At 39.5% G+C, this 24,923-nt stretch overlaps 1 protein-coding gene across 2 annotated transcripts in view; it reads right to left on the reverse strand.

Annotated features, from left to right (window-relative positions):
* Positions 1-24,703, reverse strand: part of SCFD1 (sec1 family domain containing 1) — a 42,234-nt gene extending 17,531 nt beyond the window's left edge. Inside the window, exons 1-14 of one of the 2 annotated variants that reach the window (XM_065753736.1) lie at positions 24,647-24,703; positions 21,047-21,117; positions 20,187-20,275; positions 19,094-19,184; positions 18,231-18,353; positions 17,773-17,860; positions 15,485-15,574; positions 14,375-14,430; positions 13,327-13,412; positions 11,566-11,665; positions 8,496-8,635; positions 7,572-7,662; positions 7,160-7,233; positions 6,108-6,189 (exon numbers count right to left, since the gene is read on the reverse strand). In XM_065753736.1, coding sequence (XP_065609808.1) covers positions 6,108-6,189; positions 7,160-7,233; positions 7,572-7,662; positions 8,496-8,635; positions 11,566-11,665; positions 13,327-13,412; positions 14,375-14,430; positions 15,485-15,574; positions 17,773-17,860; positions 18,231-18,353; positions 19,094-19,184; positions 20,187-20,275; positions 21,047-21,117; positions 24,647-24,677 — 1,212 coding nt within the window. In that variant the 5' untranslated portion in view covers positions 24,678-24,703. Of the gene's footprint in view, positions 1-6,107; positions 6,190-7,159; positions 7,234-7,571; positions 7,663-8,495; positions 8,636-11,565; positions 11,666-13,326; positions 13,413-14,374; positions 14,431-15,484; positions 15,575-17,772; positions 17,861-18,230; positions 18,354-19,093; positions 19,185-20,186; positions 20,276-21,046; positions 21,118-24,646 lie in introns of those variants that run through there. The other variant, XM_065753744.1, reaches the window with a different exon arrangement.
* Positions 24,704-24,923: the final 220 nt, after the last annotated feature.

The following is a 24,923-nucleotide window of genomic DNA, read 5'->3' on the forward strand; positions in this document are numbered from 1 at the left end:
GCTCACTGGCAGACTGAAATGATACGAGCTGAGCAGGGCACGAGTCACCACAGTTTTTCCTCAAGTTAACAGATTCTGAACATTTTGCCCAATGTCTCCGAATGAAAAACTGCTATGGCACCTTTTAACCCAGTGCAGTGGTTGTTCTAATGGCAGCAACAGAAGAACACTGGAAGTCTCACTTGCTCTGGAATCCTACAATTATTCCTATGAACAAAAATAAGGAAATTGGGGAAAAAAAAAAGCCACAAGAAGGGAAAATAAAAAAAATCAGGATATCTCACATTTGAGTAATGTAAGAGTTAGGGATGAGAATACAAAATAAAAAGTCACAAGAATAGGTTAGCACTGAAAACCATTGGCAGTCAGGCTCCGCAGGTGGCTGCCTGCATTACAGTGCGGTACACACAACACTGCTATTCCTCATTTACTATCTACCAAAAAAAAAAATTCAGAAGAGCAGTTAACCATCAGAACAGCAACTCAGTTTAATTCACCCTTTGCAGAAGCTCGTGGTCAGAGCCTATAAAAATATACCCATGTCTGTAGCAGTTTCCATGAAGTGTACTCAAAATTGCTTGCCTGCTGCTTTTAGGGGTAGAAGGATGTCTTACTTTGTTTGTCACTGTGACCCATCACTACATGAATTTTGAACAGAGTTAAAAAAAAGAGGTAGAGCTTCCTTCAAGCTGTATTAGCCCTGTGTGCTTATCAGGAGGGTCCAGCCACAGTTACACTGCTGCAAGGCCCCACACTAACCATACCTTACTCAGCTGAAAGGCAAAGCCATGACCTGTGGCTGTGTCACACTACTGCACGGAGAGCAGAGGAAGTCCCAGCCTTCTTCCAGGCTTTTTGTTTAGCTGCACTTTGGTACCTGGCACGTCAGACATGTTCTGTGACCTGTCTCCACAGTACTGCAAAACTCTTCTTTGCATTATAGTTTCTTTAACGACTGCAAAGAAGACACTGTATTTTTTTTTCCATCCTCTGCATTATGCTCACTCGCTTTTTGTGTGTTAAATAAATTTGAGTTCCTTACAAGGAGCTAAAATCAATGTTTTTAGATCTAAAATATTTTCCCCAGGCAAAAGGCATCTGACTAACAAAGGACTGTCATGAAATCTGGAAACTTTGTCTCACTGAGATAAATATATTACTGTTGAATTTGGCAGGGCTTGTGTTATCTCAGCTGGTGTTTCCTTTAAAACAAATGTATTCAGATGCCATGTAAAACTCTACAATATAAAACGATGTTAATTCAGTATGTTTGTCCACAGATCAATTTCTAAATAAAATAACTTAAATGTGAGATACTTCAAATTGTAAGAGCAGATTTACAGTTAAGTCGTTTCCATTGCAAACTGCTTACAATTCCTTGCAACTCCGTGCTACTTTCTGTCTGTTTGGGTGAGACTGCAGCAAAGAAAACTCAGTGGCTGCATATAGCCACACTCCTTGGAGCACGAACAGAAATAATAACGGCAGTTATACACTTACTCTCACAAATTTGGGACAGTTGTTTTTGAAGCGTGAACATAACACTCTTCACAGGAAGAAAACAGACTGAAAATCCTAACAACCTCAGCACCTTTGTGTTTGCCCGCAGTACACAACACGCACATCAGCCCGTGACACGGATCGATGCAGTGAATCCATGCAGCTTCCTCCTCAGCAGTGTCACTGGTGGAGATGTTAATGAGGGCAGCAGCTTTCTTACACAGGTAGGTGAGGAATTAGATGGACACCGAGTAAAGTTTCATAGGATTACTGAGTATCCTTAAACACTACAAGTTACCTTCTGTCAGATTTCCCAGATCTGTCATACCAGCGAGACAGTTACTTCCCAAAGAGCCAACTATTCCAAAAAGTGCTGATAAGAAGCAGATGTCCCGGTTTAGAGGGAAGTGCCATTTTTCTCACTCAATGACAAACTCTCAGACATGCCAAGAGTAAAAGCTGGGGGACAGGAGCTACACGATCCTGTACGTTCAACAAGACAAGACAGCAAGAAAGAGGTTCGTACAGCTGCCAAGCTGGATAGCGAGGTGAATAATAAAGATGCATTTACACTTGCATTCCTTCCTGCCTCCTGCTCTTCATTTCGTAACACAACATATCTTATTCCACACTAACACCATTCAGTGTCCTTTCCCACTTCCAGTTCATGGACAGGATCTTTACTGTAGTTAAAGCTCCACATTTTTTTTTCTTTAGTATTTATGGAAGCTTTCAACTTAGCATCTTTAAAACTAATTTGTTATTAAGCCAGAATGTATTTTAGGATAAGTTACTGAAACGCACCGCAATCTCCACCTGAGCAATGGACTCCAAAACAAACATAAAATACTTTCAGTTTTAAGGCAGAGAAGGGGAAGTAGGATTAACTGAAATCTTTCAGGTCATTTTTCTAAGAATTTTAGGAGGTTCTCCTATCCTCTTTACCGAGATACTTCCTTCTAGGGAGAGAGAGCAAATACACAGAAAAAGAAAAAACAATAATCATATTTTAACTCACACGAAGGAATTTCTCAAAGACATTGACAGAAAATAAGCAGAAATAAGAGCCCCGCAGATTGTCATTGGGGTGAGTGTGGCTAGCCCAGTAACTGAAGCGTGATGGATAAGCTCAGGCTCACTGGTAACAGGAATCATAAGGAACTAATGAAACACATGGCAGGTATTCTGAGTTCTGATGATGAGTCATCATTTTACCTTATAATACAGCAGCCACAGAAAGCCTGACCTGAGCCCTCCTTGCTGAGGCGGTGTGCTGCGTGGCACTGATAACCCTCAGGTCTGGGATCCCTCTCAGGGTTACTCCTCCAGGCTGACAGACGCCTACTGACCACACTTGTCGATGAGCAAAACGTTAACGTAAATCAGGTACCTTTCAAAAGTAGGATTGAGCAACTTGAACAGACAGTAAACTAATCTCTGTAACTCATAATCATAATGGATTAATGACAGCAATCTGCTTTCTATAATAAAGCTATATCATTATAACTGTGTAAGTGTTGGATTCCTTCTGCAACAAAAACTGGTTTTAGTCTGCTCCTTTCAAGAGGCAGAGGCATGCTGGCAGAAGGCTCAGAGCAGCTTTCCCCCTTCAGAGTCATGCACAAATACCCACAAAACAATGAAGGGCACTACCACTAAACTAAAAAAAAATTAAAAAAAAAATCAATTTGCTGGAAAGTTATTTGTCTGTTCTGAACTAGAGATAAATGACCTGGACTACTATGAAAATAAAGTGTACGTAGTTAAATATACACATTTATGTGTTAAGACACAAATGCGACCTGCTATAGAAGAGAAGCTTTAAAAAAATGGGATTCCATTAGAAAATATGGGATGGTTAACTTGGAAGGCCATGCAGATAATTGAATCCTTCACAGCATCAGCTGTTGAGATCAAGCAAAACTGGAGAAACATGGTAGGAAAATTACATACGGATTCAAAACAACCCAAACCAAAGGAGGGTCAGTAATCTAAGACTGATAATAATTTGCATAAAAATTAAACACCTAAATTCGTATGGAAAAAATTTTAGCAAGAAGTTATCTATCTACTCCTCACCCTAATGAATCATTTCAGGAAAGCATAAGCGTACGTGCTATAATTTAACATACCTCAGCAACATATTTGTGTGAGACGGACACGCAAAGATGAGCATTACCTGAAACTCTGGAGTAACCACAGAAAGACTACCTGTACTTCTAGTCTTAAATCTATTAACTGTTGGGCACAGCCCTTCATTCACCAGCTTCTTCAGAGAAGAGTCAATGCATAACGAAGATGCATTTGTTCTAAGTGCTGACAACAAAGAGTGATAGTTCCCTTGGTTTCACCAAGGTTTTCAAAGTGCGATGCATTCTTACCCTCATTTCACTAAACTCTTAGAGACGCCAGAAAACCACCAGGACCCCTGAGTATGTGATTAATTTCTGGTTTCCTCTTGCTGCGTCTTAGAAAACATTCCAAGACCACATGGAAAAAGACATAACCCGAACACTAAAATAACACAAGAGAAATTAAACTCACTTAGGCTAACTAGAGCAGGTCTCATAGCATTCTTTGCAAAGATTCTCACACCTTTAAGAATAAAAATGCTCGTATATTTACTGTAGTATAAACCATAAGGATAATGCAGAGAATCCACTTTTAAGTCTGAACGTACTTCAAGGTCACTCTAAAACTGAAAATAACCTGAAAAAAGTGCAGTGTCTCACAAGAGCCTCATGACCTGTACATTTGCCCCAAAATGTATCTTCCTCTTATCCTAACCTAGTTTCTCATTTAAGTTTAAATAAAACACGCTGCAGCACAGCCTCAAAATGCCATCAGAATTTCTTTAAAAAGTACCGACTGAGATCATGGGTTTTTTTTTTTTTGTTTGTTTGTTTTTGTTTTTTTTTTTTGTGGTGAAAGTGTTTGTGAAAAACACACGTGGTAACATCTCATCCTGCACTTTAAACCTGCCCACCTTGCACTAGGTACTTTTCTGTAGCACCAGAGTGAAAAGGGGAGAAGAAAACAGCACAAAGCAACTGGAAGGAGTTCTACATCCATTTAGTGACAAGGCTTTGGTGTTGGTAAATTCCAATGGAAAACAAACAAAACTTGTTTTGGCATTAAGAACTACCTAAACTCAGGCTAAGTGTTTGGAGAAGGAAATGATCCTTTCTAAAACAAAGAAACAACGACAGGAACACATGCATCATCAACATACTGAAGAAATTACATGCTTATTTGTCTCACAGCTATAGAACAGAAAGTCAGAGGACTTTGCAGGATGAGAATTAAGAATCATTTATGGATAAGTGATTCCCGCTCTCCAGTAGCTCCTGCCAGGAGGCGGATTGTACTGCACTCTACAACTTCCTGAGGAGGAAAAGTAGAGGGTGGGAAGGAGATGCTCACCTTTTCCCTCTGGTGACAGGATGCTGGGCCTGGCTCAAAGCCACGTCAGGAGGAGTTCAGACAAGACTCTAGGAATTCATTCACCCAGTGTAGACAGACACTGGAACAGGCCTCATGAAAAGATGGTCAATGCCCTCTGATTGTCCGTGTTTAAGCGGTGTCTGGATAATGCCTTTAATGGTATGCTAAAGTTTGGATCAGTCCTAATGCAGTCTGACAGTTGGATTCAATCTCTGCAGGTGCCTTCCAACTTAAAACTATTCTGTATTTTGTTCTGTATCTTAAAATTCAGAGCAAATTCTTCAATTGTTTATAGTGCTTGGTTAAGAAAAAATTCAGTAGCAGTAGTAACTGAGAATGTACCTTACTCACTTGAGAAATGCTGAAGCAGCCTTCAAAACACATGATATTCTATCACTTTTAAATAGCATAGGGTAAAACTTTCTAATTTTCAATGACACTTGGTGTCTGAATTGCTTTCTAGAACAGAGAAGCAGTTTCTTAAAGTTTTATTTACAATCTCTAGATCTACCATGGAAGTAGATGCATCTTCAAAATTATCCTAGTAATAACTGTAGTCTTGGTACTAAAACTATCTTCAAGTTCTCTGATAAAAGAGCAGCAGACAAACAAAAAAGTGAACAAGCATCTTTTCTAAGAGCATAAACAACACACAAGACACACTGAACACAGACCCTGCTGGAAAGGCCAGGCTGGTGATTTGCATCATTACTGCCACATCTCTGGATATCATCCTCATTTGCTGTAAATAGTACTCTTCTGACAAGTATGTAAAGCACGTAAAGAACGTAACATTTGTGCTAAGACTCCAGTCATGATTTGCCATGATATCCCAAAAATAAACCAAACACTTTTGTCATAAACTTTATTTAAAAGAATGTAGCCCCCAGTAAATGTCGAGGCCATCATAATAAAAAACATAACAAGAGCGTAGCAGTAAATTCCAAAACAAAGAAATGGGTGTTGACTTCACTTCTTACACACAGACATTCAAAATTCATTCCTCCTCACCATTCAGCACCAAGCAATGTCATACTGTGATTTCTGGGAAGGATAACACTGTTGGAAGGCTCATGTTTTTACCTCGCTTCACTTGGTTGAGTATTTTTCTCCAAGTAAGGAACACTAATTCATAGAAAATTGAACTCAGAGAGTCGTCTTACCTTTATATGCTCCAAAACAGCTGTTGCAACATTTGTGTGAAGATCAATGAGCCTCTTCTTTTCCAGAAGCTCTGGAAGAGAGCTGAAAAGATTAAATACAAACTAACCCGCTGAGCTGTGGCAGTTAGCTGAATTGCGGATACTCGCTATAGAAAAATCATGGCATACAGTACAGCTGTAACTGAAATGCTTCAAAATACAGATCTAGTGATTCTCAAATACAAGCGAATCCACACAAAATGTAGTGGAATAGGTTTTTATCTTGATTAGCAAAAAGTACAAATAACATGGCTAATTTAGTACTTCTACTGAAAGCTCAAAATCAACAACAGATATTTGCCCTTCTTAACCTGAACAAATCATCTACTAAAATTATGGCTTACATAAACAACGTTTAGATCATTTTTTATAAAGATTAAAGTTTCAATATCTGTCAAATAATAACTGTGAAAGAATACAAAATAATGTCAAAGAGTTACCAAATAGGATACTAACTAAAGAGCTAAAAAAAGATTCACAAGTAGGAACAAGTCTAAATCTGTTTTTAGAGTCATTCAAAAAGTTAGGTATCTAGAAGCAGGAAAATAAATTCCCCACGCAGAGTTCTTAATGACTATAATTTTGCCAAGAAATATTACAGTAATTACATTACACAACATGTCATTAATTACACTCTGCCAAGCAAGGAGACACTTTGAGAAGTGGACTTCACTAATTTCCTTTTAAGGAAGGAAGGCAGAGGTAGTGAAGGTTTTCTAGTGAAAGAATACAAGCAAATCTATGATGCACTTTGGTTATTCAACACTGCTGATGAAACATTTCAAGGCCGCGTTTAGACGACTAACAAACGCGTGCTGTTAAAGCTGCATGCAAAAGCATTTGTGGAGGACGTGCTGCCTTGAATCAGAATTAAACAGCATTTTTATTTTATTATTAAGCAGAGTAGCCTGCTTTTAAAAGTATTTATTTAAAAGGATATTAAAAATGAAGTGAAGGAAGAATCAGAAATAGCTCCCAACCAATTAAAAAATGATGCAATATTGATTACTCACCTAACAGCTGAAGTAAGCTTAGCTGTATTGTCAGACAGCATGCTTATTGCTCCTTCATCCTCCCCTTCTATGCCCTAGTTTTAGGGGAATGGTTTGGAAAGAAAAATGAAAACGATTACGAGTATGAAGATGATACACAGAAATACAGCCAGTGCATCTGGAAACAACTTTCTCACAGTGCTATTAATGTCTGCACTTGCTTTACAATTAAGGAAATTACATAAATTTAATGCCAATACATGCAAGAAATTGCACCTCCTAATGAATGATGCCACTCCCAAATCCTACATCTAAGTTTACATGATGCCTGAACTCAGCACGCACTGACAGTTCTGGCTGTTGGCTGGCAGAGGGCTGAGCACCCGCGCACTCCCTATTAGTCTTCAAATGAAATACATGAGATAAGCCATACCATTATGCTTTTTAGTCTTTTGACTTCATCTTCTTGGGCTCTGTAGGATTCCAGTTCTTGTTGGACAGATTCAGCTACCTCTGGAAAAGGGCTAACACAATACTCCGCATTAGGCTCAGTTCAGTCAACAAATCACAAACACTGTACAATCAAGGTGATAAAAACATACTTCAGAAATACTAACATCTGATTTTTATCAAATATGCGAGAAAAATGGAGTTTTATGTTTAACTTCCTAAGCAAACGCTTGAAAGCAGAAAATATATACACACATTCTGCTAAACAGTTTTGTGCTCTGTAACAAAAGCCAGATGCAATGAATGATGGAATGAATGTGGACAGTGATTGCTCCATTAAAAAAAAAAGTATTTAAAAATATTTCCAAAACAACTTAAAAATAGAATTGCAACAATATGAAAGAACACTTAGAATTTATATTCACCTCGTTATTTTTATCTTTCTTAAATTGACTCAAGGAAATCATTTTACATGTACTGCATTCTCCCATTAAAATTTCAGACTTCAGGGAACACACAGGACAAGCTGTGTCAACCATGTGCTCTCTTTAAAAGCAACAACCTTACAGGCAGACAACTTTGTGCAGATATCTGCTCATCTGAATAAGATGAAGACAGCACATGTTCATTTTTCTTTTTGTGCTTCCTAACTAAGGACACTTATGTCTGCGCTCCAAAAGTATCTGATCAATCCTGCTATTTGTACAGGTAAAGTTAGATGCAAATAGCCCATTAAAAATAAATAGATAAATAACCCCCCCACCACACTACTCGCAGGCACGCACTGATTTGTGAGCCTCACCTGTAGTACTTAACCACACGTCCTCACAGTCAAACAAACCCAAGGAAATACTATAAGAGCTGACTGAGCAAACAACACATCACTTTTGTGCCTAATACAGCTCACCTGCCCTTATGCTTCTGCCAAAATTTATCAGATGCAGTTAAATCGTAGGATTTCTTATTTTTTTTCTTAGGCCTAGCACCTGCTGGAGTACTTTCTGTTCCTGTTGATTCTTCCAAGTTAACTCTATTCAAATGGAAATCCTAAGGACAAAGAAAAAGGAATGTTATGTAAAGATTTGACAGTTTCTAATCATTTCTAATCATCAGTCTCTTACAGTCACAGAATAATCTTTATGGGGTTTTTTGTTTGTTTGTTTTTAAAACAGAAAAACTACTAGCACAGCCTTAAATTAAAATTTCCCAAGATGATGGAGAACAGTTTGCTGACGATAATGGCTGCAGTGCAGGAGCTCCAAAATGACTCGCACTACTATACGGACCTGCACTCATTCTTCTCTACTTCTTTTAAATGCAAGTGAAATAGTGAGCAGGCAATACAAGAGCAACTTGCAGCAAAGCTGCTATTTTTCCATATACTTTCCACAGATGCACAGAACCTACATCTTTCAAGTAGGTGACAGAGTTACGTTTGCGTACAATGTTATCTCTGCTTGCTTCCCTGTATGCCTTTTGTTCCTTCTCCCCATTACTTTTGCAAGGACAGCTCTGTGCTCTCTGCGGGACAACCCCTAGTTTCCAGGGCAGAGATAAGCAAGAACCCTGCAACGCCAACTTCGTTCTAAACCCCCTCAAGTACAGTTGCAATTTCACAGGTGGTCTTTGCTTGTGAAATAATGACTAAAGAGCTAAAATAATGACTTCAGAGGAAGTGTCAGGAATTTTTTAAAATATCTATTTTTTCCAGAAATAAAACTTGTTATTTTCATTACAGTAGATCACTGTAAGCAAAACTATCAAATAAAAACCATTCAAAAATGTTTTCTGTTATCAGCTGTCACAGCTCACACTTTCACAATTCCATCTTAAATCATCCATGCCAGAATAGAAGCAAAACCAAGCAGCTTCCCAAGGGAAACACATGCAGCCAATGGGCAGAAACCTCATCTAGATAGCATGCCTAAAGTTTCACTGAAACAGTATTTTTAACGTGCATTGGATTGCCACAAAGTTAAAGGAAAAAATAACCGTTTCATTGAAAACTCAGCTGTAATTTTTAATGGAGATCTAAAGTTTTGGCTCAATTTAACTCACCAGTGACCCGAGTTTCCATGTTAGGTTTGGCATTTGCAAGTTTTACCAAAATGATTCTTATCGATTCCAGTCCTCCTCATTTGACCTCCACATTCTGTCTTTAAAAAGCCTTCTATCTGTGCCTCCCACTTTTCTGTAACCATTCCTGAAGGGTATTTTAGTCCGAAATGTGGATCTCTGCATACACATCTGTTTATGTGTAGAAACACCACCATTATCATCTCAAAGGACACCGAACTCCACTTTGTGGCTTGGTTAGCATTTAGTTCAACACCCCACAAAACTCCTGGGACATTTGAACCAAGAGCTTCAAATGTGAAAGTAAAATGTACATAATTAACACCACACTAACACTCCCACTGTTACGGTTTATGGCCTTTTGAGAGGATACTGTGGTTATTTAATACAATATGCTTGATCAGTAAAGAATGTGATAAGCTTGCTTTCAAGGTGAGAACTTGCCTGGTTTTGAAATTGAACTTTCACCCTTGACATGGAATCACAGGCCACTTGATTGGAATTTTAATAAACAAATTAATTACTCCACCTATTCAGTCAGAAAAGAGACACGCAGTATTTAACCGGTTGTTCCAGAGACTCACGTAGTACAGATAAACATGCAACAACACTCAAACCATTCCTGTCACATTATTTCAGCACCTCTCCATATTTGTGAGCACTCAGTTTTCACTACATCTTTGGTCCACTGAAAGGTCAGACAGAAGTCCTACCCCAGTGCATCCTGAGGCTACCAGACAACTCTGTAGCTAGCAGCTGGTCAGGAGGCACATGGAGGTGGCAGGTATGTACCAGCCAGTCACGGAGCATTTGCTCATTCAATGGCTTGCAGGCAAAGAGCAGAAATAAGTGTTGACTTTATGCAATAGTATCTGCACCTGTAAAATTCTAATTTGAGTCTCAAATCCTGACTCCTTCACTGATTGCCGAAAGAAACCAGTAGAAATGCAGTATTTGTGTGCAAGTCTTCAGAGCACTCAACCGTTACTGGAGAAAAAACAGCACAAACTACCTTTTTTCATGTAAGCTTTTCCTTCAGAAAGGACAAAAAAAATGTTCACTCAAAAAAAAAAAACAACAACCCATCCTTCAGATTAGTAGGGACTGCTCATAAGGGATTAAGTATATAAAATAGAATGTAAAGGTGCATACAAACAAATTACTGTACCTGTGTATGTGCACGTGTATATTTTACACCTTCCTCTAACAGTCTCAATAATAAAAACAAGTTATTCCTTGAAGCTACATAAAAAATGATTCATGTGACATATGGTAGAGTACAAAAAACCCTCCAGAAAGTAACTATTCTTACTCACCTTTTGCGCTATTAATGGTGTAAATATGTAAGAAATGCACAAATCTCAAGTAAATGGTATCTGCTTTCACTAACCTACTTCACCACTACTGGTTTTATGAAATAATCTAGAGGAAAGGGCTCAAAGACAATTTTTGTTTTAAAGAAAAATAAAATCTATTTCAGGTTCCTCCCAGTAGGGGAGCATGTGACACTGAGCACTGACAACACCTTGTGGAGTAAAACAGACACGTGTTTTGGAAATTAAAATGAATATTCATGCCAGTTTCAAAATTCATTACAAGCATTTTTCAAAAAAATGAATGTACAGAATTCAGAGTTATCACAAATGATTATGAACTACTGAAGAATAACCCAGGACTGCTTAGTTATGTATCATCTTATAATATAGAGATTTCATCTTTTTGACAACTTTAGAAGTAATTGCTAAAGAAAACTTCTCAAACAATTTTCCAACCCTCCAGCTACACTACTTCCAAATAAAAGTAGTAAAGCAGATTTTGGATTAAGAGAGAATATGGAATTAAGTTTAATAACAAGCTGAGTGAAAAAATACTTCTGTTAGCAAAATCAGATTTATTCTTACCAGAACATCATGCACTAAAGCTTGGTATGTCCAAGTATGGTGCAGAGGAGTTGCTAAATCTATGTTCCTGTCAACAAGGACTAATAGGGGCCTTTGGAAGCTGAAAAGATGACACTGCATTAGTACTTCTTTAAATATGTTCAGAACACCCCAGAAACATCCAGAGCAATATCAGCCACTTTGTACACTGCATTTTAAGTTAAATGCCAGACTTCCTGCTGAAGAATTCCACCAGCCTTCCCCAAAGCTCCTGGGGCTGATCACTGCCAGTACTTCGTACCAAGTGAAAAAATAACACGCAGAAGTCAGAACACTGAACAGTAACTAGCCTATTAACTAATAAATACTACTTTGTGTGCATACACAGCTACGTTTCAAACAAGTGTTCAATGCTGTAAGAACCTGAGTGCGTCACATTTGACTTTAATCCCATTGTGTACCTCAAACATAAAATCTCCCTCTTGACTCTCTCATTTAATTTTAAATCTGCACTTGTATATGAAGTCAATAAAGGAAAAAATATATATCCCTTTCTGAGATGCATTTATTAATTCAATTTTACGTGGAAAAAAAAGAAGCCCAAGACACCAAAATATCTTGGGTTGTGGCCACATTAATATTAATAGTGGAGATAGAAAGCTGTGAACTCACAAGACAACGAGTGTAAACATTTCCCTAAAGCACATAAAACTTACAGCAAATGTGACACTTAAATTATTTGAACAGACACCTCCATGCTCTGGATAAGTATTTACATGCAGATACATAATCTCAAGAGCCTGTGTCATTTGGAAAAGCAAACTCAAGATCAGACACCATTTAACTGTTCCTATACTTCCTTTATATTGCATCTTGACTTTCTGAGAGTAATAATTCTGTCCTAACAGGAAAGCAAGCTGCCCTCCTGAAGGAAGTGCAGTGGTTACAATTCGGTTCCCATAAAAATATCAGAACTAATATTTCACAGCTGTTCTCTCTCCCAATGGCTTTCTATCCCATTTCATTTTGTCCCATAATCTTCTCTTGTGTTTTTTACAAAGCTCTGTCCTAAACGAGATAAAAATCAATAATAGGCACATTATAAAAATACAAATCAGCTATTTTTGTATCCAGTGAGGAGACCAGTGCCTCTGCCTTCAGCTACAGTTTTCACAATAGGTCTCCTCACCTTTTCAGGTACAGTGTAAACTTCCACAATGAGCTTTTGCTTTGTAAAGCAGCCAGTGGAGTATTCGCACAGCTGGAGGCAAAGAGATGTTGGAGAAGCCACTAAAAACACATTTCAGACACATGCAAGCACCGGGAACCTCTCTTCTCAAGCCCCCTTTCCCTCAAAAAATTCAAATGCTGATGACAGCTCTTAACTGTGTACTCATCCAAATGACTTATGCAGTCCTCCTCTGGTAGATACAGACTTGATTACAACTGGTAACTGCTCAGAAGTGAGAAAATGGCTATTTCTCTCTTTTTAATGTCCTAAAAATTCTGCTGTGTATGATGGTACCACAATACGAATATAACGAAAGGGAAAACAAAATTGTCTGCTTCCTCTGATGATTTCTGTCTCACTGCATCAGCCATGTAAGTTTTCAATCCAATTATGCTCAGAGATAGGTAATCTTGCTTTAGAATACAACTAACTACTCTAATACAGAATCTGAACCTAATCCTCGTGGTTTTTACCGTATAGTGGTGACTTATCTTAGCGAGATCTTTCACACAACTGAAGTATGAAAAATAAAAATATTATTAACACCTTACCTGAACTGGCCAGCTCCAAGTGTGTCACCTGTAAAAAGACTATTTCTGGCATCTCTTAGATTCTCTCTGAGTTTCTTATCTAATTTCTGCAGGGAGAAAAACGTGAAACAGTATTTAATGAACCAATGATTTCTTAACCTGTTTACTTAAAGCATCAGCATTTAAAGATCATGCTTGCTTTATGCTTCATAAATGCTATAGGAAGTACTGGCCAACTTCACATTACATCTGTCCCAAGAAATCACTCCTCTGTTTTTTTTCTCTCTCCTGCTTTTATATCCAGATCCAAGACTCTATAGAAGATATCTGTGTCCAGTAAACTTCCTCTCAGGTAACTAACATCCTCTCTGTAAATGCGTGAATAGAAAAAATAATATACCAATATCCTCAGGGAACCAGAACAGAAGCAGCAAATCGGGTCAGATGCTGCCACTGTAAGCACTTCATAAAATGAAGAATAACCCCAGTATGAACACATGCAGACTGAACTCTTAGGTTTAACCAACATTAAGAAATGATGAAGAAAGCTATGAGGAATATGTAAGAAATGAAGCATAGTGACCCCTAGTGAGGGCACTGCTGTAGCAATTCTTGGTTGTAATTTAATTTGGTAATCTCATTCCTACTTGATGATCAAGATTACTTTAATACAATAAAAACGTCTTGCACCTATAGGGTTTCTCAATAAGACAAACCAGAAATTTTTATACAGACACAAAAAAATTCAGGCTGGACAGCAACTCTTTCTTTTATTTATTTATAGGTTAATGGCTCTAATTTTAATGCCTGTCAGAAAGCCTACATAAGCTCCAGAGTATGAATGATCAGACTTACATTTCTTATCAGCCAATTTCATAACATTACAGTTTCTATGTATGAGCTCCATGGAACTAAAATCATAAAGGAAGGCTGGTGTATGCCCTTCCAGTTCCATTTCCTTCACTAAGAAAAGGAGACAACACCATCTCTATGCGGCAATGAGAAAAGCAAACAAGCTGTTAAGAACAATTTTACAACAGCAATGCTGTTTTAGAAAATCATTTCTTACCACTGCCACCATCTCAGCTGCAGTTCCTCTTGAGCATCTGATTATAGGAATCGCTCCTAATAAAAGATACATTGACTTCCACTTGTATTACAGTTTTAAGATTGTAGGTTAGTGCACTTCGCAGAAAACAAACTTTAAGTAATATTTTGAAATTCAAGTTCTCCAGTGGACAATACCAATTCTTATATTAAATTTTTCTCTCACAAATGTTTACATATGAAACCAAGAATACTCTATAGCAATACATTACCTGAAGCTTAACAAAACTAGGTGAATATCTCATGCATGAATTTATGAAAAAGAGCACATTCTAGAATGAAAGCTAACATGCCACATATTGGTTAAATGAACTCTTGTATGAAAGTGTTAAAACTTAAGTTTCATAAAATTCACTTAAAAACAATAGCAAGTAATATAACAAGAAACACAAAGTACTATATCCGTTACATCTCAATACAGGAAATGACATTTTCAAAAGCACATTTTAAGGTTTGAAAGTCTTTAGCTATAAATATGAAATTATTTTATGTATAAACATCATAATTTAAATACCACAAGACTGCCTCAGAGACCTCTCACACTCTCATATAGAAGTACTATCTCAGACCCACTGATCACGGTGAGAACTTACATTAGTTAACATCACTATAAAAACATGTGGGTTATGCAAAAAAATAATTCACAATAATGCAATAAATTACATTTATCTTCCTGTTCTGATGAGTATTTCAGTTAAACCCTTGCTGTGTTTTTGTGATGTTTGTCTCCCTTTTCTGAGCTACAAATCTGAACTTGGAGCACTGCTGACCTTCAGTGCAAACTATTTTCTAAAAGCAACGAACCCCAAACCCTCACTATTTCTCACCCACTGATACTGAAGACTAAATATATCACCCCCCACATGAGATAGCCTTTATTTGCTTTTGCAGTGATGTACAGGAATAATTCTATGAAGATCAATAATCCACTCAGCAAGTCATTAGGATACCTCGCACACACCTATTTCTGTTTAAATCTGGCTACATATAAAAACCACAAAGTTTCTCTATCTCAATGAGCACAGGTCTCTTCTAAAAGGAATGAAAAACATGCCAGAATTTGAAAACTTACCAAGCGTAACAAAAAAACAGAAGAGGCTATCAACAATAGTGTCCATTATCGTTTCCATTTCAGTGTCTGTTATATCCGGTCTGTTAATGGCTGAAACAGTGCGGAAAAGAGTTAAAAACAGAGCTGAAGAAAGAAGTCACTGCCACACCAACACTAAGGAAGTGATCTCTTCTTACCTAACAGCTGTTAGTTGCTAACAGCTTTTATAGCTAAAGAGATCAAATCACGGAATGCGCTCCTAGGCACTTCCAATACTTTTTCCTCCCCCATCTTATTCTCCTTTTTTTTGTTGTTAAAGATTGATATAAGCTAATCACTGATCACCGTGTAAAGCCCAACACCACAACCTTTCCCCATTGTCTCCTAGATTATCTTTGCACTCTTAAAAACCCCTTTTATAGAATCCCATGTTATGGTACAGGAATGGCCATCTACTCACAAACAGTTTTTCAAATTAAAGTGCATTCAAAGAGCATCAAACAGGATGGTTTTTTTAATTGCCCACACATCCCTTCTGCCTCCCTGTGTCAGACCCAGAGCTCACAGAGATGGAACGGCTCAGTGATCTGCTGGAAAACTGTTTACTTCTGTTTGGGAGATTAGATTTCTGTTCCATCAGTGGTTGGAAACAGTCCACTTCTATATCGGTTTAAACATACTGTGAAACTGCATATTGCGTGGTAAATTTCAGCAGCTCAGGAGAGAAAAAGTAAACCACACAAACTGACAGGTACAAACATTTTCAGTCATTTCAACTCAAATTCTGTTAGAAATCTTACGAGGAACAGTCAGCAATCTTTATATATACACACAAGCACACTGCAAAACTATTACTAAAATTGCTAAAATTGGTTTTAGTTTAAAAAGAAAAAACCCACCAATTTTCAAACAAAAAAGCCCCTCATTCCCTGACACTGAAATCAGTTCCCAGTGTGAGGCTGAACTCAGTACAATGGATCCAGCTTTGAAGAAAGAGCTTGAAAACTGGACAAAAGAATCTCACTGCTAAACGTTAAGCACAGAGAGACTTCTCATCTCTCTACCCAGTCACTAGTGAGTACTCTGTGTGGCCAAATAAAGGAATTAATTGCGTGGCACTTGTGTAGATGTAGTGACTACAGTAACGTAATGAGCATCAGCTGCTCAAGTACTGCACTAGACTTGCAGATAACACAAATGAACTGCTATTTTTTATAGAATGAGTCAACCAAAAGAACAGAATACTCTGCAGCTCCAAAGTCACTCGTTCTGATATCAGAGAGGGAACCCACAGTAAGGGCAGCAAGACAGCCCGCCACATACTGGCAAGTTACTTGAGCAGACAGCAGCACAGGTAGGGTGACAGTTACTCCCTGCTGGTTTAGCACACTGAATGGCTCAGGGAGCATGAAAAACAATCCAAGAAGGGAGGAAAATCACATGGATGATGATGACAACCAGCATGTACTGTTGACTGTAGCACCCCAGCTTAGAGATAGATGACTCAGGGAATTCACACGGGTAGGCTCCAAACAGGTCCATCAGGAGCATCATGATAAGAACGGAAAAAAAAGTTCCATGCGATTCAATTCACTTCCATCTTGGATATTTCACAAAGAAGGTGACAAAAGTACACGGGCCCAGGTGCTCACAGAAGCCATCACCTTTTACTTTCAGTAATATCTTTTCCCAGGTTCTTCCCTGTGCTACTCCAGATCCTACACACATGCCCATGCACACTCCCATGTGCTTGGATGCACATTTTCACATCTTGACTAAGAAAAGTAGGTGCTGATCGGTCACTGTCTACACGATGCACAGAACTCTATTAATTGTTCTTGCTTTGCATTACCTACAGTAACTTTCCAGCTGAAACTGTGGTTTCAATATTTTGGTTTTGTGTGAAAGAACTGCATATGGGACTACGACTGAACAGTAGTGCCTACACAGAGCAGCCACCCTCAGCATCTACCTACAAGTGTAAATAATAATGATGTTTTCCTCCATTAGCACACATACAAGGAACCCTACTATGGGGTAAAGTTTTGGTTTCCTAATTTGTTATTTAAGAAAATAATTATTTCTCAATATTTCAACAGCTTTGCAGCACAGATGCCTACACTAAGATCTATGAACTCCTTACTAATTACTAACTCCTTACATCATACTAAACTACACACTTGACAGATTAACCTCAAGTTTGCGTAGATCAAAGCAAAATAAAATCGTTGTTAGGTGCTAAAGATAACTTCAAAAGTACACTTCAACTTCGAAACATTTTATCTTTTATACAAATAAATTTTACTTACCACGATATGAAACAAGCTCTTTGTTTTGGTTACACAATACAAACATATCATCTTCTAAGGTAATAAAATTAAGATATTGATCAAACACCTGGAAATAAAGGAAAAATGGTCAGAACAGTCCCGAGTGAACTATAAAAACACCACCAATGGGCTCCACTCACTAACTTAGTAGATCAGAAACACTCTGAAATGACTGTATTTCTACTCCTTCAGTGCAAACATCTTGCACTGCTTGAGCTTCAGACTAAGATGAAGTACAACACTAAGGTGGATTAATGAGATGACTGCAGACACTCTTCCCCAAGTAAACCCATGTCCATCACTGAACCTAGCTAAACTTTTGTTTTGCTCACGGTTCACTCAGGAAAGTTGTCTGTGGCACAGAAGGGTTACTTAAGACTGCAGTACCTGTAACAGTAGTACCCTGTACAACAATACAGACTGGACCGCTTTCTTACCTTAGCCACTTGAGCTACAGCATTAGCACCTATGGCAGCACTGGCAATATCTTCCAGTTTACTTCTTGAAATGGCAGAAATAAAGTTTAAATAGTAAGATTCATAAAGCTGGTTTCGAAGATCCTAAAAGAAAGCCAAACCACAATCATTTTGCCTGAATAATATGTGTATTTCATAACAATTAAGACACCTTTTACTATGCGATGTTCCAATTATCCACAGTCAAAGCAACTTTTCTGAAGTGCTTGGCTGCCTATTCATACAGCTCTGTATGAAGTGTTTTGACTACCCAGCTAGATACAATCTAACACAGAACTGAAAAAATATCAGGAAATAACATTTAAGACACCAGGTAGCAGCTACTACAAAAATGGTCAGGAAGCATAACTATCTTTTACTGATTTCCCCTTCCTTTGATGAAGATGTCTGCCTTCCATCCATTTCTCTCACAGAAAGTAAGCAGCTGAGTCCAGCCCTGCTGCTCAAGGCAGAGCCTAACAGGTGGTGGCTCACCATCGTGGCCAGTCAAGTTCCGAACATCTCCAAGGAAGAAGACTCTATGCAGTCCCTGGTCAAAGTGACTGCCTGCATTTCAGCCTGTGCCTGCTGACGCTTGTCATTTCACTCCCCAGACAGAAGACATATTTACACTACTACTTTGTAGGAAACAGTTTTATATGTAAAAATTTCAGATAATGTTTTTATGACAGTAGTGTGCTAATACAGATAAAATGCAAGCAAAAGCGTTCGGTCATGGACAAGAACTAGACATACAGAAGTCATGCTGCCATCAGCGCAGCATTATCTCAAACACACTATTCCTGCTGCATCCACTCATCTTAAACATTAAGTACACAAGTCACCTGGCACATTCTGTCAATATTTTCTTCTGTTGGCATTACAAAGTAGACAGCTGGAACATCTGGAATTGGATCACGATCTGAATGCAAAAGCCTGAAAAGAAAAAAAAACAACATCTCCACTGCGCTCTTCTTCTGATTTATATAAAAGCAGAAATGTTAAGTAAATTATTTATGCAGATAAAATCCAATTTTCCAGATTTTGTTCTTATATGTAGTCAGATTTTAGCAAGAAAAAAAATTATGAAAAAACACCACGTCACATCTGTGTAATTTTTGATAGCTGAATGTGTCAACAGAGGTCTCTTTTTAAGATTCTGAAGCCTTTTCTCATGCTTCAAATACTAAAGCAGACGATTCCATTCAAAAGTACAGCATCCATGAAATGTATACACTAATTATTAATTGACATGACAAAATGATATGACAAAATAACTGCCTGCATCTCATACAATGAACCTTGTCTTTCCTGCTCATTAATACAGATAGGCAAGGTGCTTATATGTTTCTCTCACACCACTGCTGATACGTTCGTGAGACAAACTGTGAAGTGTGTTTTGATTACTAGCCTTCCCTTAGCCGAAGTTTCAAAAACAAACAAACAACTGGAACAACACATCTTCCAATTTCCTCCAGGTCTATAACCACAGCTAAGGAACACCAGTGAAATGACCAAACAAAATATGGAGAAAGAGAAATGCAAAAGCTCTTAACATACCACTTAGAACTCCTTATCACATATATACTTATTCAGACAAAATGCTTGTGGTTTGGCTTTCTTTTAGGATCTTCTTTGTGTAAAAAGACAAGCAAAGATCACACACTGACTCATATAACAGTTTGTGTCGAAATAAACTTAAAATATATAAAAGGATACAGGGATTTGTCCAGCCATTCTCAAAAATCTTTACTGAATTTCTTTTTTTCTGAGCAGGGGCCTCCTCTATACAATAGCAAATCCTACAGAACACTGAATAATTCTTATTGTAGCAGTTACTCATTGAATAAGTTTCAATTTTTTTTGTTCACAACTTCAGGGAAGTATTAGATAAAATTATTTGAAAAAGAAAGAAGGCTGTTTTGGAAAAGTACTTACAGATGCAAAGTGATCCCCATATCTCTCAGCTCTTTCACTGACAGCAAAGGTGAGATGATATCTTGTCCAAATCTGTCGTAAATGAGAACCTGAAATAGATATACATTTTACTTCTTTTTTTTTTTTTTTAAGTGATAAACTGTGGATACAGGAGTTCAAGACTTAAGGAACTACTGTCCTAACCTCAAAAGCAATAAACATGCACCAAGTTACTACTTTGTTGTGGTTTTCCATTTGCACTTACAAAGACAAAAAAAAGAACAAAAAGAAACTCTATGATAAAGTGAAAAAAAAAATTTCCTTCTGAAAAAAAAAAAGTCAAGTTCTGCTGTCAGAATTTTGTTACTGTAAATAGATAATTTTTCTGTGGGAGAAAACAATGGGAGAAGCACGGAGTAAAAATGAAATCAATGAAGAGAGACAACAGAATACGTTTTGAAGTAGCACAAATTTACCACAGGTAACAAGTTATTTACTTTTAAAAGGCAACGAGCAGCTTGAACTCAGAATTCTTGGGAGCCTTAAATTTAGCTTTCTTTTCCATGGGCTACTTTCTTGTGAATACACCTGTAAAGTATTATGCAATTTCCTGCCACACATGAGACATATGCATATTTCAAAAATGTCCTCTTTAGTTGCTCATTAATATATTGCCTAAAGAATCAGCCACTGGGTACTTAACTAGCCAATATGTCAAATAGGTTCTTCTCTAACTCAGATGTTTAACTCTGTATTCACATCACACAGGAAATATTCTACATAAGGACATAGAGAGCATACTTGAGTTAGTTAAAATCTGATACTCTGAACTTCATTTTAACATTGTAAAAGTCTCATACTTCCATTCATGCAGTCCTTACCTTCCACACTGGCTCCCCTGTGCTGTTTTTAACAGGAGGAACATTGAAATTCAGCATACGTTTCAAAGCCACTGGAAAACAAGAGTAGAATAATGCTTTATCCTCTTTACACTTTAACAACAATATAAAATCCTGCTTAAAAATTATGTCAATGTTTAGATGGAGAAGAAAAATTTAAAACATAATGCAACAAGGCATACGTGCACTGTTTTTATTCAGATTTTGATACACAAGTATTGCATCAACTAGAATTTATGGGCTCTAGCAGATGCTGGAAAAAGAAAAGCAGCGAGTCCCAAAGCATGAACAAAGCATCTCTTTTGGAACAACGCTATACGCACAGTATACCAGAAATACCTCTTTGACGGGCTAACTTACACAAATTTTTTTAACATTTTTAACACTTCTAAGAAACTGTTGCATTAGGGGGCACAAAATCACTCTTAATTTGCAACAAGAAAATTCTGTGAACATGCACCCATTTAACTTCATATTAAATACATGAAACAATACCGACTTTTTCACCTACCTCTACTTAACAAGGGCTTCTGAGTAAGGAGCCCTTCCTCATTTATCTGATTAAACAACATACCATCTGCTCTGGCTAAAAGGAAAAAACTAATTGCATCAACAGAAGTTGATAGCTATTCTCTCCAAATCTAGAAACACAATAGTCACAGACCTTTGCAAAGAGAAAAAAAAATTGAGAAATCAGGGCTATGTACTCCACTTACAAACAGAAGCAGGTAATAGAATCATTTGAACTGGAATAGACTCCCAAAGGTCATCCAGTCCAACTCCCCCACAATGAAGAGGGACACCTACAGCTCTCCATCAAGGTACTCAGAGCCCCCTTCATCCTGATCTCCTTATAAGAAAGGAGATTTTTGGAAGAAGATTGTCTATAGCTAACCTAAACCTCCTCTCTTTTATTTTGAAGCCCTTTCTCCTTGTCACGTCACAACAGAACTTGCTAAAGAGTCTGTCCTCCTCCTTCTTATAGATCCCTTTATGTACTGAAAGGCTGCTATCAGGTCTCCTGAAGCCTTCTCTTCCCCAGGCTGAACAGCCTCAGCTCTCAGCCTGTTCTCTTAAGAGAGGTGTTCCATGCCTTGGATTCTTTTTGTGGCCCTCCTCTCTACAACAGATCCACGTCTCTCCTGTACTGAGGACTCCACATGCTGACACAGTACTCCAGGTGAGGTCTCCCAGTGGAGGAGCAGGATCACCTCCCTTGACCTGCTGACCATTGCTTCCTTTGAAACAGTTAAGCTTCCCAGACCAAAAGACAACATCACTGGACAACCTCAAGTCCTTTTTTCATCAGCACTGCACTCAATCCTTTTGTTCCCCAGCTTGTACTGATAGTAGGGGTTGCCACAACCCAGGTGCAAGACATTGTAATTGGATTTGCTGAACTCATTCAAGTTCACCTGGGTCCACTCCTTGAGCCTATCTAAGAAAAGATGGCTAACTTCTAACTCTCAGGCAGGGCAGCTGAGGCAGGAAGGCACTCCAGGGGCCCTTAGGCTCAACCCCCCCCCCCAAGCAGAGTCAGCTGCAAGGCCAGGTCTTGCTGCTCAGGGGGTATTATCTAGCCAAGCCTTAAAAACTCTCAAGGAAGAAGATATTGCAACCTGTACAGCATCTGACTTGCAGCAGAACAGTTATCTTTATATCCAATTCAGACATGTTTCATTTTATCCCCACTCTCACTGCAAAGAGCCTGGCTCCCTCTTCCCAGCACCATTCCCACATGCTCCCCCTGAAGCCCTTCCTGCAGGCAAGCTGAGCCCTACTTCTGCAGCCTCCCTGCCTGAGTCCAGAGCTCTGACCCTGCCCATCTCAGTGGCCCTCTGCTGAGCATCCACCCTTCTTGTACTGTTGAGTGCAGACAGGACACATGCTCAGGCATGCCTCAGCCTGGGGGGATCAAGCAGGTGGGTGGCTGCTCCCCTCCATCTGACTGCTCCTAAGAATTGGGTGCTGCTGCGCAGCAGCTTACTGCAGGCTCAAGTTCATCTTGTTGCATGCTAAGACTGGTAGTGATTGATGGGTCTCCCTGGAATCAAACCTTCTGTGTTGCTTAGTACCTTTTTTTTTTTTGTCTAAAACCATAGAGCAATCTCAGAAGCTGCTTACAGACTGATCCTGAAGCCTTTACTCCCTTGCTGCCTATAGCATCTTTCATCTCTCTCTCAGCTGTACAAGACCTTAGTATAGAGCTACGTGGTTATGTACTTTGGAACTACTGGGTGTGAAGCAACTTCCCTGCAGAGGTTACCGTTTATATTAAAACCTGGCCACAGCTACCTACAAAAGAGCAGTAGTCAGACTACCAACATGCTGTGACCATAAAACCTAGAGACCTGCTGGGTAATTATCTTTTCTGTTTTTGCCCTTCCACTTTAGGCTAAACACTCCCTACTTTTGCAGTGGGGCACAGCGATACACTCTGGTTATGGAGCCTCCTAGCTGTTTCCATCTACCTCCTTGCAAGACACTGCCCCGATGGGAGACAGCATGGATATGAATGTTGGTTGAAAGACTGAAGTAACAGGATGAGAACAGTCAAGCGAGAGATGAAAGAATAAAGCCACGGGGAATAAAGGCTCACAGCCAAGGGACTTTATCAGAAAGGTACAAGTGTGAGAAAAATTACTGTAAAGGGACATGAATCAGTTCCATCACTGGTAAATGCACACTGGAATGGGATCAGACAACATATAGTTAAGGTACAGAAGAGCTGAAAAAGTAAATTCAAAACAGAAATTCGGGACGACTATATTAAGCAGGAGATCTTAGGTATGGTACTTTAAATGAACGCACCCAGAATCCTCTAAGCAGCTGCTGAGGAGACGACAAAACTACAATTCAAATCATGGACTAAACCTTTGGCAAAGCAGGAATATAGAGCTGACACACTCTGTGTTTCAGGTATGTACATTCACACGGATGGCTCATTATCCCCCAGAGCAGCAGCAGGAGGGAGATGAAGGAATCAGTTATGGACTGAGCAGTGAATAAGGAGGAACTGAACGACCAGCCCTTTTACCCTCAGAGACCGAGTTAGTAATCTCATAACCTTAATTTCCTGAACGTCAGTAAGTACTCCGGGACCTCAGTACCGTTCTAACAGGGGCAACACGGCAGCTGTTTTATTTCTCCACCGTTAAACGACGTTTCTGGCTGACCCGCGGCCAGAGAGGGAGTCGAGCAAGGGGAAAGCACGGCCCATTCCCACGGAACCGGCCACCGCTCCCCGCCCGGCCCGTGCAGCCCCAGCCCGGGGTGATTTCCACACTGCAACCTGTGGCGGCACCCTGGACACCCGTACTCCCCAGGCCCACACACCGTGCCCGCCCTGAGGAGCGCGGCGGCGGCGGCTGAAGGAAGAAGGCCTCGTACGATCCAAGCCAGCCGCGGATCCCCAGGTGGACGCCCCCCATCCCGCCCGAAGGAGCTGTCAGGGAGAGGCCGGGGAGGAAAGCAAGCTCCCAGAAGGGGCCCCAGCTACACCCTGAGGCACTCCGCGCTCCTTCCCCGCTGAACGCAGCGCAGCGGCCGCACCAAGCGATAGAAACCGCGGGCAACGCTCACCGATCTGCTTCTCCCGGATACCGGCCGCCATTTTGCCTCGGCGCAGCTTCCCGCCCACTGCCGCGCACGCAGCAGCCCGCCGACGTGGCGCCACAGCGGAGCCGCCTCTTTCCCGCCGCTGCCGGGCGGTGCCGCCTCGCGCTGCTTGCTCCGCTTCGCTTTCAGCCTTAAGCAGAAGCGTTAGGCAAGAACAGGCTGCACCTGTGTTCGCACTACCCGCACGGTGCGTGCGCCAACTGCAGCCGGGCAGCTGGGAGGCAGAGAGCCAGAGAGCCAG

The sequence above is a fragment of the Cyrtonyx montezumae genome, unplaced genomic scaffold (genome assembly GCF_038088225.1).
Source record: "Cyrtonyx montezumae isolate F1298 unplaced genomic scaffold, pur_monq_1.0 scaffold_10, whole genome shotgun sequence".
Taxonomy (NCBI): domain Eukaryota; kingdom Metazoa; phylum Chordata; class Aves; order Galliformes; family Odontophoridae; genus Cyrtonyx; species Cyrtonyx montezumae.